This window comes from Ranitomeya variabilis, chromosome 3, assembly GCF_051348905.1.
Source record: "Ranitomeya variabilis isolate aRanVar5 chromosome 3, aRanVar5.hap1, whole genome shotgun sequence".
NCBI lineage: Eukaryota > Metazoa > Chordata > Amphibia > Anura > Dendrobatidae > Ranitomeya > Ranitomeya variabilis.
In genome coordinates, this window is record NC_135234.1 from 230,538,908 (window position 1) to 230,558,500 (window position 19,593).

The 19,593-nt window shown below is 41.7% G+C and overlaps 1 protein-coding gene across 3 annotated transcripts in view; it reads right to left on the reverse strand.

The window, feature by feature from the left end:
- Nucleotides 1-13,573: 13,573 nt before the first annotated feature.
- AHCYL1 (adenosylhomocysteinase like 1) overlaps nt 13,574-19,593 on the reverse strand; it is a 77,687-nt gene continuing 71,667 nt past the window's right edge. For 2 of the 3 annotated variants that reach the window (XM_077295220.1, XM_077295221.1), the window contains exons 15-17: nt 14,929-15,007; nt 14,585-14,705; nt 13,574-13,777 (exon numbers count right to left, since the gene is read on the reverse strand). In XM_077295220.1, coding sequence (XP_077151335.1) covers nt 13,771-13,777; nt 14,585-14,705; nt 14,929-15,007 — 207 coding nt within the window. In that variant the 3' untranslated portion in view covers nt 13,574-13,770. Of the gene's footprint in view, nt 13,778-14,580; nt 14,706-14,928; nt 15,008-19,593 lie in introns of those variants that run through there. The other variant, XM_077295222.1, reaches the window with a different exon arrangement.

Genomic DNA, 19,593 nt, shown 5'->3' on the forward strand with positions numbered 1-19,593 from the left:
AAGACTCTTTGCGAAGATACCGTTCTGGAACCTTTGCTGAACAAAGACTGGTAGGCTGAGAAGACGAGCTACCTCAGAAAGACTTGATCCTCTTTTAAGGGGGATGTCCAACAGCGTACTTACGAGAGATACTGTTTTAAGAACAGTAATGCCATGGTAATGTTGGAATGAGGAAAGTTGTATGTGTTTTAACTAGTTAAATGTGAAGAAATGCTGATGATGATGCTCTGGAAGAAATGTAACTGCTTTGCATATAGGAAAGTTATGTGTGTTCAATTTGTTTAAGATGTGAAACCTAGATAATGTTCTTTAAAAGGAAAGATGCAGAAAGCCCGTAGGGGTAGATTTAGAGTTCTGCTTAAGTGAAAGTAAGAAAGTAATAATGAAGGTGAGGATAGAAGGTAAACCCTGAGTCCCCATAGAAAGTTAGAAATGTGTTACTAAGGACAGAAAGTGGACCCGTAGGGGTTAGTGAGTGAGTCCTAATAGGAGCCAAGTAGAGCCGGCTCCATGTTCTCTAATTGAAAGGAATGTTATGTCTATACCATGTATAGTAGAGAAAGGCAGTAGGCCCTGGCTGAACGGGGCGGTCCTGTAAAAGAAAGGAGAGGCAGTAGGTCTGGTGCCATAGGGACAGGCGGTCCTGCAGATTCAAAGTAGGAGAATGTAAAAGTTAAAATACCTTATAATGTGATTATAGGAAGGTCTTTAGCGGATTAAGAGTGTATATCCTTAAAGGCAAAGTTAAATTATTGGTCAATAATGTTTGCACTTAGTAGAATACCCGGTTGGGTAAGAAAAGCTAATTATAGCATGTTGCTATGATATTTAATTATGTTTGTAACGTTAAAGTGTCCTCACCTCCCATAAAGGGAAGCCTGTTCAAGTATACTTATTGTTTTGCACTCAACAAAATTGTATGTCTTTTTGCTAACTTGTATTGTTGTTTTCTTCCCAGTCCCGGAGTACTGTGTTTAACCAGGGGGGAGTGCAGCGCCCCAGAGTCCTGGTCGTTGCAGTACTGTGGCTCCGCCACTATGGGGAGCCATGGTGCGTTCGATGGCACTGAAGGAGTTCATCTGATCAGGTATCACAGACACCAATACATTTCACAGCAGGGCCTCCGGGGGGAGCTAAGGGTGCTATTCATTAGGCCACTCCCCACCATAGTGGGTAAACCGGGGGTCAGGCAGGAAGTTAGATCAGAAAGCTGACTGGATTGAACGAAGCAACACCTTGTGGCAGAGGGTGTTGTGGAGGAAGAGACAGTAGGGTCTCTGCCAGGGGTGGGATCCTGGCAGAGGCTTGGCATTGGAAAGAACGTAACGGGACCGTGCCTGCTCAGAATAGCGGCGGTGCCCTAAGAAAGGACTAGAAGCGAGATAGATTGTGCTGAGTGAGAAACGAGATCAAGCAATAGGAGAATTCCAGTAGGGGTCGTGCTGTAAGACCGAAGCAACACCCTACTGAGGCGCACTACCGGTGGCCGGAACGCCGAGGGAGTAGAATAACATTCAGCTTCAAGCAATACTCCAAACAGCGGCAGGACAGTCAGTTTAAGGCGGGCTGTCTAACACATATCACCTATGAAGTCTTGGGAGGCAATTGCGGGAGAGGGGCGTCTCTAGGGTCCCGGAAGAACTCCAGGCCTACCCGACAAACGGGTGCTGTTCTAACCGTAACATCAGGGAGGGACGGACGATTAGAAGAACATCATTTAATCGAGTTGTGAGGGAACTTAAGAAACAGACACAACAGTTGTGGGGTACTTTCCGTAAGCACAGCAGGGAAGGACGACAACACATAGCGCTAGAAGGAAGGCACCGATTTCCACCTGTGAAGAGAACTCTGGAAGTGCCATTGGACCGGCTGGACTTGCGCAGCCTGGTGAACCGTATTCTGGACTGAGGACTCAGAGATCTCCAGTAAAGAGGTAAAGAGACTGCAACCTGGTGTCCTCGTTATTTACCGCGACCTGCACCCCACAACTGCATCGACATCCACACCGATCATTCACTGAGCGCCCCACGGCAGGGTCACGGACCGGGGCCTAGCCGCCGTGACAACCCCAGAAGCAGAGACTCAGAGGCCTGGTACCGGGTACCCCTCGGCCCTGCGGCAGTGGGGGCGCTACAGTAGCATAGAACGGCTTTTATGTGCACGGCTCACAAGGACCAGGTTTTTAAATACATCAGATAGGGATTACATACATTAGTTAGGACTGCTCTAATACGGGTATACCTTGACGTTTGGTAGAGCGGCTTAATATACATTTTTTGCAAATTGCATATGGACCAGATGAGGATAAGATAAGATAGCTCCTTGGTCACTCATGGCACAATTCAAACTCAGATGGTGAAACTGAAGGATGGATCCGGTGACCCAGATGAGTATCAGCAGATTGATTACATATATAATCCAGTGTGACTACAGTTTGAACGTATGCCGATAAATGTATCTCAAATGAGTGGCATAGATGTATTTAGGGAGTCATACTGGAGAGAGATGTATATTGAAGGACCTGGTTATTCGATTCCTTCTTTTATATGAGCCTGTTGCTGCTGAATTGACAATGTTCGGATGTTTTGATAATGTATTTGTGAGATATGGAATGACAAAAAAAGAATAATGAGCAATACCCCCATGAAAAGATACATGAGGGTTTGGCATGATTGGACAGTATAAGGTATTGACAGACATATTTGTTTATTAATGATGCAGTAAACATCTTGTCCATACCTACTGTAGTTATTCAGATACCTGCTTTGGTAACACAGATAGGGTTCTATTGCTGTTATCCACTATTTCATCTATAGGTAACCCAGTGTAACTACGGGAACCATAGAGCAGGTCTAAGTAAATCTGAACATTTTGTATACTGGGGTAAAGAGACCACAATTTTTTGCGAGCATACTAAGAGTGGCTGAACCCCTATATACATATGGAATTATATATTTTTTTGGCACAAGCACGTTTTATGCACTATATGTCTATTGCACACTTATTTGTAATTTTAAGAACTTTGTAGTAAAAGCTATGTTTTAAAATCATTTTCTCAAAGCTGCTGATACTTTAGTAAATTAATCTTTGAATTTGAGGCCCCTGCTGATACGATTCTATACTGTTGCTAAATATGTGTGCGTATCCACCATTGAGAGGAGTTGTAGCAATTTGCCAATTAGGTAGTTAAGAAATCTGCCTGCAGGAGGAGCCCTCCTAAGATCTGAGCTGCTAAGATCTATGGGCTGCACAATGATCTCTTGGAGAATCTGCCTCCACAGCTTATTGTAGATAAAGGGGGCGTTACCAGTGTGAGACATGTAATGACTGACAATCCATATCAAAAAAGAAGACAGCGCCACAATGATCAGTGAAAAAGTAACTTACAGATTTAATCTGCCATCTGCGGCGACGTTTCGGTATAACAACCTTTATCAAGCACAATATAGGCTATAATATAATAGGCTGGCTTTTTAATGTATTAGCGATCAGGGCTAGTATGCCTTTGTTAGATGATATAGTATTTTTGTCTATGTATTTGTGAAATAGTTTTTGTTTGTTTAACTGCATTTATATGTATTTATGTGTTTTTTCTATCATGGTGCTTCACTCCCATTGGTGAGTTACGGAATTGGGGGGTGGGGTTTGAAGTATATAATGGTGGTTGGGACATGTGTCAGACTGTGCTTGATAAAGGTTGTTATACTGAAACGTCGCCGCAGATGGCAGATTAAATCTGTAAGTTACTTTTTCACTGATCATTGTGGCGCTGTCTTCTTTTTTGATATGGATTGGACTTTGCAGCTGGGTTGACCCCCTGGCATTGACGTGCGCTACTAGGCTTATGGAAGCCATATGGGTATAGGGTGCGGTTTAATGAGTTTTTTGGTTTTTTACATGTTGTGGGTCCTGTTTTACCTGCACCTTACCCCTGATCTATAATGGATACATTCGCTAGTACAAGTGGCAGTGAACTAGCATCTGCCTGTTTTTATTATACCGATGAAGATGCTGCTAGGATTATTTCTGATACTGGAGTGGACAATTCATTTTTGAATCAACTTTCTCCTGAGATGTTGAAAAACAGATGGGAGATTGAGAGGAAAAAGCTCATTTCGTTGGAATTACATGCTGGGACATTGGTGGAGTATTATAAGGCAAAGAGAATCCCGAGGGGATTGAGGCCTAATTTAAGACCCACCTTAATGCCAAATAACATCCAATTTTGTGCCAAGTTTGAAGCCATTGGTAACAAGTATGCATTTGATATCATGCTGCTCAATATAGAGTTTTTGAAAAAGGAGATTGAATCCCTTAAAGCTAAGGTGGAAGAGATTGGGAATAATCTCACACCATTGGTTTCAGCTACGGACTTTGGTTCAATTAACTCCAAGATCGAAGAGAACCTTTTGAAATATCGGACCGGTTTGGAAGATACTAAGAGGTCCAAGTGGTTCAGAGATCTTGAGGATTACAACAATGGCAGAGTATATGGCTGGCAATTTAGGAACTCTTTGCCTAACAAAATGAAGTCGGGCTCTGGGCGGTCCAAGAATCACCCTAAGAGGTGGAGAAGACCCCAGAAACAATCAGCCCCGCAGAATGTATTTGGTTTTACAGGTGGTGAGTCGGATTCCACCGATGATGGTGGTACTATGAGTACTGGTCCTGCTGGTTTTTTAGCCAAAGAGGTGGGGCCTATACCCCAAGGAAGCGCAGTGGCCACAGGGGCGGCAGGAGACATAAGAAAAGGGAGCCAAGGCTTGACAACGAGATCCAAGGGGAGGATGAAGTGAGTGCTCCGACATCCTTGGTGGTAAATATATCTTCATTTTCTCTCTCAGATATTCAAATTAAGCTTCTGTCCAAGGGGTTATCATTTTGCCCTACCAGTCGGACTGACTGGTTTGTTTTGGATAATGATTTATTCTCTTTTTTTAGACGGTTGAAACTGACATTGTTTTTTTCAGGTAAAGAAGGCTCTGTGCCCTCGGTTCCACAGGAGGGCTTTTCGCTCAGCAAATTAGGTCTCTACAACAAAAGTGACTTTGTTCCTCCTGAACATGACTCGGTTGTTGAGACGTTTTCCAAATTTGTCAAGGCTGATATAGCCAAGTTGAGGAAGGATGATTTAAAATTTAGTAAATCCAATTTAACATTTGCTGAGCGAAAAGAGATTGGAACATTAAAGAAAAACAAATCCATCACCATCAAGCCAGCCGATAAAGGCGGGGCGTTGGTGGTGATGGATACCTCACAATATGTCAGTGAAATAAGGTCACAACTGTCTGATGATAATGTTTATGAGAAACTGCATGGAAATCCCATTCAGGAATTTAAATCTGAGTTGGAGGCAATCATTGATGAAGCCTTGAGTATGGGCATCATTGATGTTAAATTGGCGGAGTTTTTGAAGGTCGAGCATCCGGTAGTCCCTATACTGTATACGCTACCTAAGATTCATAAGGATTTGCAGAGACCTCCTGGCCGACCGATTGTGTCGGGCAGGGGGTCTCTGAGCAATAAAGTGGCCATTTTCCTTGATCGGCTGTTGAGGGATTTTGCTGTATCTGCTCCCTCGTATGTGAGGGACACGAGCGATTTCATCAAGTCCCTTGAAGGGATACATGTGGATGATTCCACGTGGTTGGTTTCCTTTGACGTGTCCTCCCTGTATACTTCCATCGAGCATGCCAGGGGTTTGTATGCCGTCGGTGTGGCGCTCGCCGGCTCCAACATGGCCCCGAGCTGTACGCGTTTCATCCTGGTGCTGCTGGAGTTCATCCTGGGGAGGAATTTTTTTCTCTTCTGTGATGACTACTTCCTGCAGCGCCGCGGGACGGCCATGGGGTCCAATGTGGCCCCCACTTACGCTAACATCTATATGGCCATCCTGGAGGATGAGTGCGTGTACGGTTCACGGTTTTGGTGCCGTGTCAGGGGTTGGCGACGCTACATCGACGACATCTTCCTGGTATGGGATGGTGATAGGGATGAGCTTGAATCCTTTCTTTCCTATCTGAACAGTGTTCATCCTGGCCTTGGTTTTACCATGGAGTGTTCTCGTGACAGGATTCAGTTCCTTGATACTAGTGTCTATAAGACTGGGGGATGTCTACACACTGATCTGTATGTCAAAGACACGGATAGGAACAATCTTTACTTCTCCAGTGAACATCCACGCAAGATGGTTGAGTCCTTGCCTTGGAGTCAGCTGTTGAGGGTGAGGAGGATTGTGTCATGTGAGACCTCCGTGGATGGTAGATTGGAAGAGATGTGTCGTAAATTCTTATCGAGAGGCTATCCTAGGGTTGACCTTGAGAAATATAAACAACAGGCTTTGGTTACTAAACGTGAGGACCTTTTGGTTCCGAAGAATAAGGTTGAGACAAACAAAAGGATTCCTTTTGTGAGCACATATAATAGCATGAGCTCGAGGGTCTCGGGCATTATACGGAAACACTGGTCCCTGCTAAATAAGGGTCACTCTAATGTGGTTGAGTTTCAAACACCTCCACTATTTTCATATAGGAGGAATAAAAATCTGAAAGATAAACTGGTCTTTTCTGATATTGGTAGTTCGAAGAGAGATCTACAAACGACACTGAGTCAACCTAGTCTTGGTAATTTTCCGTGTCTGGGTTGTGCTTGCTGCAGCAATATGCTCAAGGGGGCTTTTTTTTGCCACCCATACACCGGCAAAAGATTTGACATTAGGAGACGGTATACATGTAGGAGCAGTTATGTTGTTTATGTTCTGACCTGCCCTTGTGGTCTCTTCTATGTGGGGGAGACCACAATGGAGGTCAGAGCAAGAATCAGCAAGCACAAAAGCACGATCAGAACTAAGTTATTGGATCTACCTGTACCAAGACACTTCCACGATAAGGGACATTCGGTTAACCAATTAAGATACAGGGTGATTGATGATGTACCAGTGTTGCGACGTGGTGGTGATCGCATTACCCTTTTGAAAAGGAAGGAATTGAGATGGATTTTTGAGCTAGATACCCTACACCCTAGGGGGATGAATCTGGATTACCAGCAAAGTTGTTGTCTCTAGTGGTCTTTTTATAGTTCTTGCAGTATTCTTCTGGTATAGTGTTTTTAACCATTTTTTATGTATTTTCTATACATTTCTCACATTTACATAAGTCTTTTTTGTCATGTTATGTTGTGTTATGCTATATGGTATATTTATGCCAATGATGGTTAGACCAGCCCTTTTTGGTTTGTTACAATATATGTGATTAAGAAATCCCCCGATTTTTAGTAACCATAACTTGAAATATATATTTCTGTGTTTCTGTTCGGTTATATTATGATCTTTGTGTCCTCCAGGAGGGCGGTTGTACTTTTTGGTGTAGCCAGGTATGATGCACTTTTAGTGCATTGTACTTGGTTTGCACTGAAGAGGCCAACTGGTATATATAGGAAGATTCATATGGATCTGGGATATTTTGTTTTGTATGATACAGATGCCTTGAATCACTGCTACCATATTTTAGTTGGCCATTTTGGGATATCTGTGCTGGTACACTGCACTATAGATTAGATATAATGTCTTGGCGATTTGTGATATACAATATGTAGGTATCTTGTCCCTAATTCTCTTATGAGTCTCAGTTTTCTAATAGACATTTACACTGCTGGACTGCCATATATTTTGGAGGAGTTACAATGGATCCGTAATCGCCAGCACATGGAAGCCCTGTAGGACACATATATTGGTGTCCTGATGAAGTTATTGAAGCAAGCTCTGCGCAATGGCGTTATATTTATGGATCCTTTTGGACGTTATCTATGTTTTGCACAGAGAGTTCCAGTTGGACTTACACAGTAACCTACTTCACCCCTGCGATCATGTGACGGAGAACTAGGAACCCGATTGGAAGACGGTCGCTATGGCAACATCCTGGGGGTTGATCTTTATCCTGGATATTGTGTGTGCCATGCGCAGTGAGGTCTTATGAACTGGACTTGTGCAGTAATCTCTTTCATCTCCACCTTTATGCGCAGTGGAGATTTATGAACTGGACTTGCGCAGCATTTTCCTCCACCTCTGTGTTCACCTGATATGCGATCGACTTTCTATTGGACTACGGCCGCTATGACATCATTTGGAGGGTGGACCTGTTTCCTGGTTACATGGTATGCTACGGATCTATTGGAGGACTGCGGTATGGTTATAGGGGATCTTGATCGCATTATAATAGGCTGGCTTTTTAATGTATTAGCGATCAGGGCTAGTATGCCTTTGTTAGATGATATAGTATTTTTGTCTATGTATTTGTGAAATAGTTTTTGTTTGTTTAACTGCATTTATATGTATTTATGTGTTTTTTCTATCATGGTGCTTCACTCCCATTGGTGAGTTACGGAATTGGGGGGTGGGGTTTGAAGTATATAATGGTGGTTGGGACATGTGTCAGACTGTGCTTGATAAAGGTTGTTATACCGAAACGTCGCCGCAGATGGCAGATTAAATCTGTAAGTTACTTTTTCACTGATCATTGTGGCGCTGTCTTCTTTTTTGATATGGATTGGACTTTGCAGCTGGGTTGACCCCCTGGCATTGACGTGCGCTACTAGGCTTATGGAAGCCATATGGGTATAGGGTGCGGTTTAATGAGTTTTTTGGTTTTTTACATGTAATGACTGACAGTCCTCTCTCCTGATCTACAAGTCTCACACTGGTAAAGAATACTTTCATTTATAATAAGCTCTGGCGGCAGATTCTCAGGGAGATCTGTGTTTGGCTAATAGATCTTAACAGCTTATTTCCATATTGAGAAAAGCATGAGTTTCTCTGGAGTAAGTCATCACATCACAAATATCAAGGTATCATTTTATTCAGCTTCCCAAGACCCAAATGCCTATATAGATGGCTTAGGAGGGTTGATCCTACGGACGGAATCCCTTTAAACTTTTTTTTTACTTATTGTTTATATTTAGGAATCATTTAGATAGGACTAGTTAGACACTAGGTTCTTTAGAAGGATGTAGATCTGGGGATTTCTTCTGACGGAATATAGGCTGAACTGGATGGACAAATGTCTTTTTTCGGCCTTGTTAACTATGTTACTATGACACAGTTGGAATTACTACTTTATTTTAGCACAAGAGCAGCATAATATATTGGGGAGCACAAAATTCATCTAATGACAAAATGAAAAATACACACAGTAAGAGGAATCATAATTTGGCTTTATTTCATATTGCTGACCTGCATGGATCATAGTAGTATTGCATTCATTAGAAATCATTTGCTTACATATATTTATAAATAAAATAAAGAATCTCGGTCAGGCAGATCAATGTAACATGCAGATAAAAGAATCTATAATGGTTTGCAGGGTTCGGTCAGATTTCAGCCCTTTGCTCACGTAACAATTGTGTACAGCAAAGCAATATTGGTGAGCTTCTATTCTCCAGGACTGTGTACATGGGCAGCCCAGCAGAGGTTACAAGAAGGCTAATATCACATGCATAGCATGGAACTTCTTGAGCACCCTAAAGCCAAATCAAGTGCTACTGATTCACATTGTAAGAATACGGCATTTGCTGGAGACATAATTATAAATCACTGAGTGGCAGAGCTGATTATATATTAACGAAGAATCACAATCATTTACATCTAAAATACATATTTAAGGAAAAAAAAAGCCTCACAAGCCTGAGATTAGAATATCAAGGATAAAAGCTAAGATTGTTGTGTTTGCATTATAAGCTCACAGTGTTATACAGAATTTTGTGTACGGTGGGGTCATGTAGGGGCAGAAAGGCGGATGACCTCCTGCGTTATCTAAAAGGAAAAGCCAACATGGAAAGGTTTCTCCTGCATACTTTAAACTTCACAATATTCTGTGCGTCATACTCCTCTTTTATTTTGTATTCTAATACATCTAAAACTGAGAAATAAAAAGCGCAATCTTATCTTTGTCTCAGGAACTGAGCGATGTCCCCCCCTCCTCACAATCCTGTGTCTGGCTGTAAGACAACTGACTGTAGCAGAAGGGCAGCATATAGCAGTAGGACTAAAAATACCCCTTTCCTTGGCTAAGGAGGCAGCTTCTGACTCAAACGGAACAAATTACCAGGGGAGTATTAAAGGGAATCTGTCAGCAGGCTTTTGCTATGTAATCTGTCAGCTGTTAGTGCTGAGAGCATGGCTGGACTAGTACGCAGGAGGACAGTTGTGCTGTAGCAATAGTATCCAGATGATAAAACACTGATTGTATTGAAACAGTAAAATAAATCCCAATAAGTGACACAACACTAGAATCAGTGTCTCTGCCTCTACATCATAGATTGCAAAAATCTGTTGACAGATTTCCTTTAATACCTTTGTGATCTGCAGGATTTCTACAAGTTCTGTTTTATCACGCAGAAAGTGCTGCAGACTTACAAATAGTGAAGCAACTAAGTTTCTCATTTCATATAGTCACTCCTTTCTCGGTTAGTGTTCCTTTAAGTCCTATTGCTTTGCATACAATTTTTTTAACTTCTCATATGGCTCCCATAAATGTTCCCCTTGTGTTTTTTTTTAGATTTTATTGTACGTGAAGTCTCTTGAGAGCATATATAGTGGTATATATATATATATATATATATATATATATATATATATATATATATAGAATAAGTGACTGGTCCTGACCCTATAACAAAGGTGGTGAAAGTACAGCATTGCCAACCTGGGCCAAATACTTGCTATTAGTCTTATAGCATAAAGTAGCCAGTATCCCTTCACATAATTCCTTCACAGGATTCTCCAGCCCTGCTCATAGACAAACATCAAAACATCAAGGATGAAAACGAAAAGAGGTACCATACAGATTTAAGGCAGCAGTATTGCCAGGGCTCACAGGAGGCGTTCTTTGCGCTAAACTGTTGAAAGGTGAAGTATAACCAGCATGTGCAGAAGCCTTCCATATTCAGGAGTCTCAGTATCTACAGATACTCTACCTTCTGATATACATAGGGCCAATGCAGCCACTAAATAATCACATATTATATAAGAAGACTCCCTGAAAGTTCCCCGAGAGCAGTCTTGGTGCGGTTGGATTCAATTTCAACAACGGTTCCTTTATAAACACAGGATTCCCATTGTAGCCGCTCAATGCCAATGGCAAGCTACTGCATGAAAGACCTATACAAACTGATCTCACATAGGATCTGAGATAAATATTACATTTACTGGACGACCTAGCGGAATGCTTTTGAAGAAGTTGAAGAAGTTAGGTGATATTTCTTAAAGGGAACCTGTCAGCAGGATTGTGCACAATAACCTACAGTGTCAGGTCGGCGCCGTTATACTGATTACAATGATACCTGGGTGATGAAATCCATCTTGTGGTTGTTGTGTAATCTTTATTTTCAGTTTTGAGTTAATGATATGCCCGTGCTCCGGGGCGGCCTGTGGGGGGTCTTCATGTGATGCTCTGATTTGGTATTCATCTGTATGCCTTCTGAGAGGCCACTGATCCCTCACAGACCTGCCTCCTATTTTACATAATGAATATAATATGTGTTGAAAAAAAAAATCACATTCAGCAGGCAGGCGCTGGCACTGCGCATGATCGCATCTATAATGTGCACTGAATTATTTTATTTAGGGATGTACATTTATTCTTAAAAAAAATAAAAATAAAATTTTTCTCAAAATGGAGCCGGCTGTGCCTGAGCAGTAGCATCGATTGTCATTGCCAACTTGGTACAGACAATTTTTTTCCCCCTCAAGAAAAATGGCGCCAGCGGCACATGCGCAGTAGCATCTATCAGATCGCTGATAGATGAGAAAGATTTATTTTTTTCAGAATAAATGTACATCCCTAAATAAAATAATTAAATGTACATCATAGATGCAATCATGCTGCAGCACAGGTGCTGCAGCCTGCCTGCTGAATGTGATTTTTTTTAAAATACATATTATAATCAGTATGTAAAATAAGGGACAGGTCAGTGAGGGATCAGTGACTCGTCAGAAGCCATGCAGATGAATATGTAAGCAGAGCAGCACATGAAGAACCCACACAGGCCGCCCCGGAACAACAGAATCTCAGTACCAGAAAATAAAGATTAAACAAGAACCACAAGACGGATTTCATCAACCAAGGTATCATTTTATTCAGTATAATGGCGCCAACCTGACACTGTGTGTAGATTAGGCCTCTTTCACACTTCCGTCTTTCATCTCCCGTCACAATCCGTCGAGTTTTGAGAAAACAGGATCCTGCAAATTTTTCTGCAGGATCCTGTTTTTCTCATAGACTTGTATTAGCGACGGATTGTGATGGATGGCCATCCATTTCATCCGTCATGCACTGGATCCGTCGGCCAAAAACGGTCCGATGGGTGGAGAAAATGTTCAGAGGAACGTTTTTACTGCACGTCGGAAAATCGGTCAGCGACGCATCCTGCGCTGCCCGTCACTGGCTACAATGGAAGCCTATGGGCGCAGGATGCGTCGCTGACTGTGGAAAACAGGAATCCAGCAACCTATCACGCTTTTCCAGTCTGAGCATGCCCAGAAGGCGCTCTCTCTCTCTCTCTAAATTTCTCCATTGAAATTCAAACAACGCATCCATCAAAACACTGGATGCGTTACACACATTTTTCACTATTTTCACAACGTCCGTCGATACGTCACAACAACGCATTACGACGCCTGCCAGCAGACGGAAGTGTGAAAGAGGCCTTATTGAGAACAATCCTGCTGACAGGATCCCTTTAAAGAGTAACTGTTATTTTAATGTATCTTATCAGAGAAATCTGCATCGTTCTCCTCTTGGATTAATCATTGCTCTTTCTCAATTCATGGGTAAAATCTGTATTCAGTTAAAGGGGTTGTCAGATATAAATTAATAAGTCTGCAGTCACTCTGTGTGATTGCAGATGTATGAAACCCCCCAGTGCACGCACTATGCACTGCGATTGGCAGGTTTCTGAGCCGGGACCGGCGGGTACGTCTGTGTTATGCATACTGCCGGGCAGAACATGTCTAGTGGGCATGGCTTTGCTGCATACACTTGCATTGAGCGACGCTGCGCCCACTGGATGGCCAAGTCACTAGACTGTGCGCGGCGTCGCTCAATACAAGTGTATGCAGTGAGGCCGTTCCCACTAGACACATTCTGCCTGGGAGTATTCATAATACATACATACCCAGTGGTCGCAGCTCAGACACTGGCGAATCCTCGCAGTGCACAGTGTGTGCACTGGGGGGAGTCATAAGTCTGCAGTCACACAAAGTGACTGCAGACTTATCAATTTAGACCAGACAACCCCTTTCACATTACTGAGATAAGAGATGGCAGTTGTGCAGCTGGTGATTGTAAAATTCTATGGAACTGCTGCAAGTTCTCTTGATCTATATGAGAACCAACTGTGAAAATCTGTCATAACTGAATACAGATTCACTGAGGGCAGATTTTATCCGTGTATTGAGAATTTTCTGAATGAAAAGGAGGAGAAAGAAGAAGATTTCTCTGATAAAATACATTACAAAGTTTCATCTCATCACGTGTACTATTGATTTATGAAAATAAAAGTAAAACAACAGGTATTCTTTAACTTTTTACACCGTCAGTGAAATATTAGAAATCCATTCCTGGAGCCTGGCATTGCAAAATAAACAGGATTGTTCCAACACAAGGAAGTGACCACATGCAAACACATGAAACAGATATGATATAGATGCAGACAAACGAGGCTGGTGGTTCTTGTTCTGTCTTGAGATTTCACAGATGAATTGTCTCATTTCAAGCATCAGTATCTGAAAGGAAATGATACAATATAACATAAGTACATGTACTTACACCATATGTTCTATGCTATGTACTATTTTCCCAGGGCCGGAGTGATCTTAACTCCTTCTCATTCCTCATGTTTGGCCCAGTTCAAATACAAAAGCTTATACTCCCCTCCGGTTACTGTTCCAGCAGTGTGGGCAATTTCTCTTTTGGGGCTCGCGCCTTCAGACGTATACGTAATTAACAGGAAGAGAGAGGCCAGACAAAACATCTAAAGGCGGGGACAGTGAAGCCAGGTTATGATTAAGAAGCATCGCTTCGAAACGCGTCAACACTGTTTTTGAATTTCTCGTGAGACTGTCTCCTTGATATGATACATCATACATGTCAAGTGTGAACTTTACCCTGAAACTATGTTTTAAAGCATGAAATAAAGCCTGGGATTTTAACAGAGGTGCTGGATCCATTTCTTCTTTTCCAACATGGACCATTTCGCTGCAGGTCAGATGCCTGACCACCGCTCCATTCATTCTCTATGTGGCTTTTTGGAAACAGATGATAGCAGCACTTGGAAAGCCCCATAAGAAATAAATTCAGCATGCGTATTGCTGCTCCATTCTAGCAAGGATAAAAGTGCCCCATCATACTGATTGGTTCAGGTCCCAGTTGTTAGACGCCCACCGATCCATAAGTTATCACCTTTGGTGATAAACGGTTTTCACCGGCAACCCCTTTCAGTTGGAAGAAATCTGTGTTTGAGCTGTAGTCTGCCATTTGTTTCTTATTCGATTTACACCATCGAGACCATTTTCCCCATTATAACATTTTACCTGTAGTAGTTGGGTTTAAATGGCCCATTTTTGTTGAGTCCGAGATATTTGGCTTGGTCATCAGTTAGCTCTGTTAGATGAGCATCAAAAGACGGCAGATGCAAACTGGCAACATACTCATCTAGAGAGAAGAAAGTGTTGTGATGAGAAGTGGTGAAAATATGAAGAAGTACAAAAAAAGGAAGACGTGGCATCACATTGTCCATTATACCGTGTTTGTCAATTTCTACTTGCAGTCAGAGCGGATTCTTGACAATTTATTGGTAATTATCATCACCCCGTGAAAGTACAACAAGCTGTAATCTCTCCAATATATAAAATGTGTCTACTGTTCCATAACTTACCCATTTTCTTAGGTAGCAGGTACACATCCTGCTTGTATCTGCCTTCTGGGGCGTTATACAGCTCAATTAGCGCTAATGCCTACGGAGAAAAGAGATATTTTGACAACACATGCGGTAAATTCACATTACGGGTAAAATGGCAGGTTGGCATTTTTTAAGTGCACTTTCAGATCACCTCAAAGGGTTACAGTTGTGGGCTGTAGTACAGTATACTGGTATCTCTCATGTTCTGGTAAATCAGTGATGAAAAAAAGGCACAATAGTGTCTTATCTGGGTGAATAGGATATTAGGGAACGGGGAATAGCTCACCTGGTTGGGTTGTGAAACCACAACATATAATGCGCTTCATATGGCTGCTGCAGACCTGCACAGCTGTCCACTGTACAATAGCAAGGAAAAATAAGAGGATTCATTTTGGCCCTGTAGTGAAAACCAATGGATATTCCAGAGAAAGATCCAGGATAAAGGAATGCGGTTTATTGTCAACGCGTTTGAAAGTGTAACAAACTTCTTCCTCAGGACAAACCGCAAGTGTAGGATTAAACCCATTTGTGGATTTAAATAATGTAATGTGAAGCACTGTGGAATTAATGGTGCTATGTGAGTAAAATCAATAAATAAAATAATATTTTCAAATACATATGCCAATAAATACATGGGATGTCAGATGGCACATCAACTGTCAGTTTGAATAAAGCCTGTCAACATGAAATCAAGAAAAAAAATGCATTTCACAAAATTTTCTGGGACAATTTTAGGGGTGCCAACACTTTCGACTATGGCTGTATAAGAAACTGTTAAAATTGACAATGAAATAAAAACAAAAAACTTAGAAAGAAAAAATAGATTTGTCTTGCACACTACAATGATGCCACACATTGGCAGGTTCGAGTCCTTTTTTTAATCCTGGTACATATATATTGTTTTATTTTTCCATGTACATCTACTATTTTTTATCTCTAGGTTTTTTGTTTTTATTTCATCGTCAATTTTAACAGTTTCTCGTATATGTTGATGTGCTTTGTGAAATGCGCTTTTGTTCTTTTTTTTTCCTGCTTTCATGCTGACAAGCTGTATTCAAGCTGACAATTGATGTGTCATCTGACATCCTGTATGTTTTTGGCGCCTATATTTAAACCCGCACATTGGTTTAGTCCTGCACTTGCAGTTTGTCCTGAGGAAGAAGTTTGTTATACTTTGAAACGCGTCAGCAATAAATCGCATTTCTTTATCCTGGATCCCGATTCTTTCTATTGAATATCCATTGGTAATCGTAGCAGCGCAGAAATTAAACCCCTTTTTTCCTCGCTCTTTGGAAGGAATAAGTTGCGTGCCAGTCCTTTGTATTGACCACACATACTGTATATTTGTACATATTTTTCTAAGCTAAACAAGTCTCATGATGATTATCAGTAAAGCATCACACAGGCAGTTAAAGCCAGCACTATCTCTCCCTGATGGAAGGACACTATGATTATATTCCCCCTATTCATTTCTCTCTCTTATACTCCAGAGGCTTAGCTGTGATCTACCTCATTATAACTCTGTGACAAGAGCTGTCTAATCTTCAGCAGTAACAATGATAGTAGTGTACGTCCAGCCCCAATGGAGGAAGTGTGTGTGGTGCATTTTAGGCTATGCCCATAATCATCAGTTAGAATTGATCCAGTAGCAATCCGTTAACAAAAAAGTTGTGCGACTTTTTCGTCCAGCTATAAAAAAAAAAAACTGATTTCAACTGGATCCATTTTTTAAACATTGAAGTCTATAGAATCAGATCTATTAATTAGCCATCAACTTTCTTCCATTTGAAAAGGATACATTTTTTGCTTACTGGATAAGTTTCAAATGGAAGAAAAACAGATGGCTATTTAATGGATCAATTTTCCATAGACTTTAATATTTAAAAAACAGATACAGTTGTAAGAAGTTTTTTAGCCGCACAAAAAAGTTAGGTCTGCCCACCTTTTCTGTTAACGGATTGCTGCTGGATCTGTTCTAACTGATGATTACTGGACATGTGAACATAGCCTTACACAGTTTCATTAAACAGGCACTTCTGGTGACTGAGATAGTGACCCCTTCAGAGAACATATAGGCATGTAATTCTCATATTACCAAGTGATTATAATACATAATGAGGGGAAGGAATCTATTAATTTAAGCTTGAAAGGAACAATTAAAAAAGGTAATAGCAGCTGAATTATATATCGGGGAACTACTTATAAAATTAATTTTTAAAAAATCACCCTGGTCATTTAGGGGCTGGAAAATCATAACTGCTGCACTTTCAATGCAGCTGCTTAAAGGGAACCTGTCAGCAGGATTGTGCACAGTAACCAACACACAGTGTCAGGTCGGCGCCGTTATACTGAATAAAATGATACCTCAGTTGATGAAACCTGTCTTGTGGTTGTCGTTTAATCTTTATTTTTAGTTAATGATATGCCCGTGCTGTGGGGCGGTCTGTGTGGGGACTTCATGTGGTGCTCTGACCAGGTATTCATAATGCAGACTGCTGACAGGTCACTGATCCCTCACTGACCTGCCCCCTAGTTTACGTAGGGAATATCTGCACATACTGGAGAAAAAAAAAAACCTTCTGCAGGCAGGTGCCCGCCATAGCCTCTGCTCTGCATAATCACGTGTAGTGTTCCAATAATAAATGTGCTTGATGTTATTCACATAGAAAAAAAAAACAAATATCAATTTTACAATGGCGACCGCAGCACCTGCGCAGTAGCATCTATCGGTGTACATAGGTGACCCTATAGCTGGTACTGCGCACGTGCCGGCATCTTGCTGGAGAAGAAAAAAAATTTCTTCATCCAAGATGGCGCCGCCCGTGCCTGCGCAGTACCAGCTATCGGAGATAGCAGAGAGCTGCTACTGCGCAGTCGTGGACGTCGCCATTTTCAAATTGATTTTTTTCCTATCTGAATAACATCAAGCACATTTGTTATTGGAACATTAAACAGGCAATTATGCTGCAGAGCAGGTGCTATGGCTGACGCCTGCCGACAGAAGGTTTCTTTTTCTTCAGTATCTACAGATATTAATTAAACTAGGGAGCAGGTCAGTGAGGGATCAGTGACCTGTCAGCAGTCTGCATTATGAATAGCTAAGCAGAGTACCACATGAGGCCCCGCCCACAGCCACTCCCCAGAGCACGAGCCTATCATTAACTCAAAACTGAAAATAAAGATTAAACAACAACCACAAGATGGATTTCATCAACCAAGATATCATTTTGTTCAGTATAACAGCGCCGACCTGACACTGTGTGTAGGTTACTGAGAACAATCCTGTTGACAGGTTCCCTTTAAAACCACAACGTGGATGTCACAGGCGAGACGAGCTGCTTTTCCAAAGAAGTAATATGCTCACATAAGCAAACTCCCATTAGAGATCAGACCTGCTGCTTATACTGTATATGCTAATACATTAGATTAAAAGGTACATGGAAAATGAATCCCTTTTAATATTATGAATTCAATTCTTAATAGTGTTATCAATGTATATAACTGCCGCACCTGCGTCATCAAGATAACAGTCCCAACCTGGGTTCTGGCAGACTCACTATTCTAGTATAAACCACAGTTTACAATTATTTTATGTGTGTACAGTGGGTACAGAAAGTATTCATACCCCTTTACATTTTTCACTCTTTGTTTCATTGCAGCCATTTGGTAAATTCGAAAAAGTTCATTTTTCCTCATTAATGTACACTCTGCACCCCATCTTTACTGAAAAAAAAACAGAAATGTAGAAATTTTTGCAAATGTATTAAAAAAGAAAAACTGAAATATCACATGATCATAAGTATTCAGACCCTTTGCTCAGTATTGGGTAGAAGCACCATTTTGAGCTAGTACAGCCATGAGTCTTCTTGGGAATGATGCAACAAGTCTTTCACATCTGGATTTGGGGATCCTCTGCCATTCTTCCTTGCAGATCCTCTCCAGTTCCATCAGGTTGGATGGTGAACGTTGGTCTACAGCCATTTTCAGGTCTCTCCAGAGATGCTCAATTGGGTTTATGTCAGGGCTCTGGCTGGGCCAGTCAAGAATGGTCACAGAGTTGTTCTGAAGCCACTCCTTTGTTATTTTAGCTGTGTGCTTACGGTCATTGTCTTGTTGGAAGGTGAACCTTCGGCCAAGTCTGAGGTCCAGAGCACTCTGGAAGAAGTTTTCATTGAGGATATCTCTGTCTCTGTGCTTAGCCGAATTCATGTTTCCTTCAATGACAACCAATCGTCCTGTCCCTGCTGCTGAAAAACACCCCCATAGCATGATGCTGCCACCACCGTGGTTCACTGTTGGGATTGTATTGGGCAGGTGATGAGCAATGCCTGGTTTTCTCCACACATACCACTTAGAATTATCACCAAAAAGGTCTATCTTCATCTTATCAGACCAGAGAATCTTATTTCTCATAGTCTGGGAGACCTTCATATGTTTTTTTAGCAAACTCTATGAGGGCTTTCATATGTCTTGCACTGAAGAGATGCTTCCGTCGGGCCACTCTGCCATAAAGGCATGACTGGTGGAGGGCTGCAGTGATAGCCGACTTTGTGGAACTTTTTCCCCATCTCCCTACTGCATCTCTGGAGTTCAGGTACAGTGATCTTGGGGTTATTCTTTACCTCTCTCACCAAGGCTCTT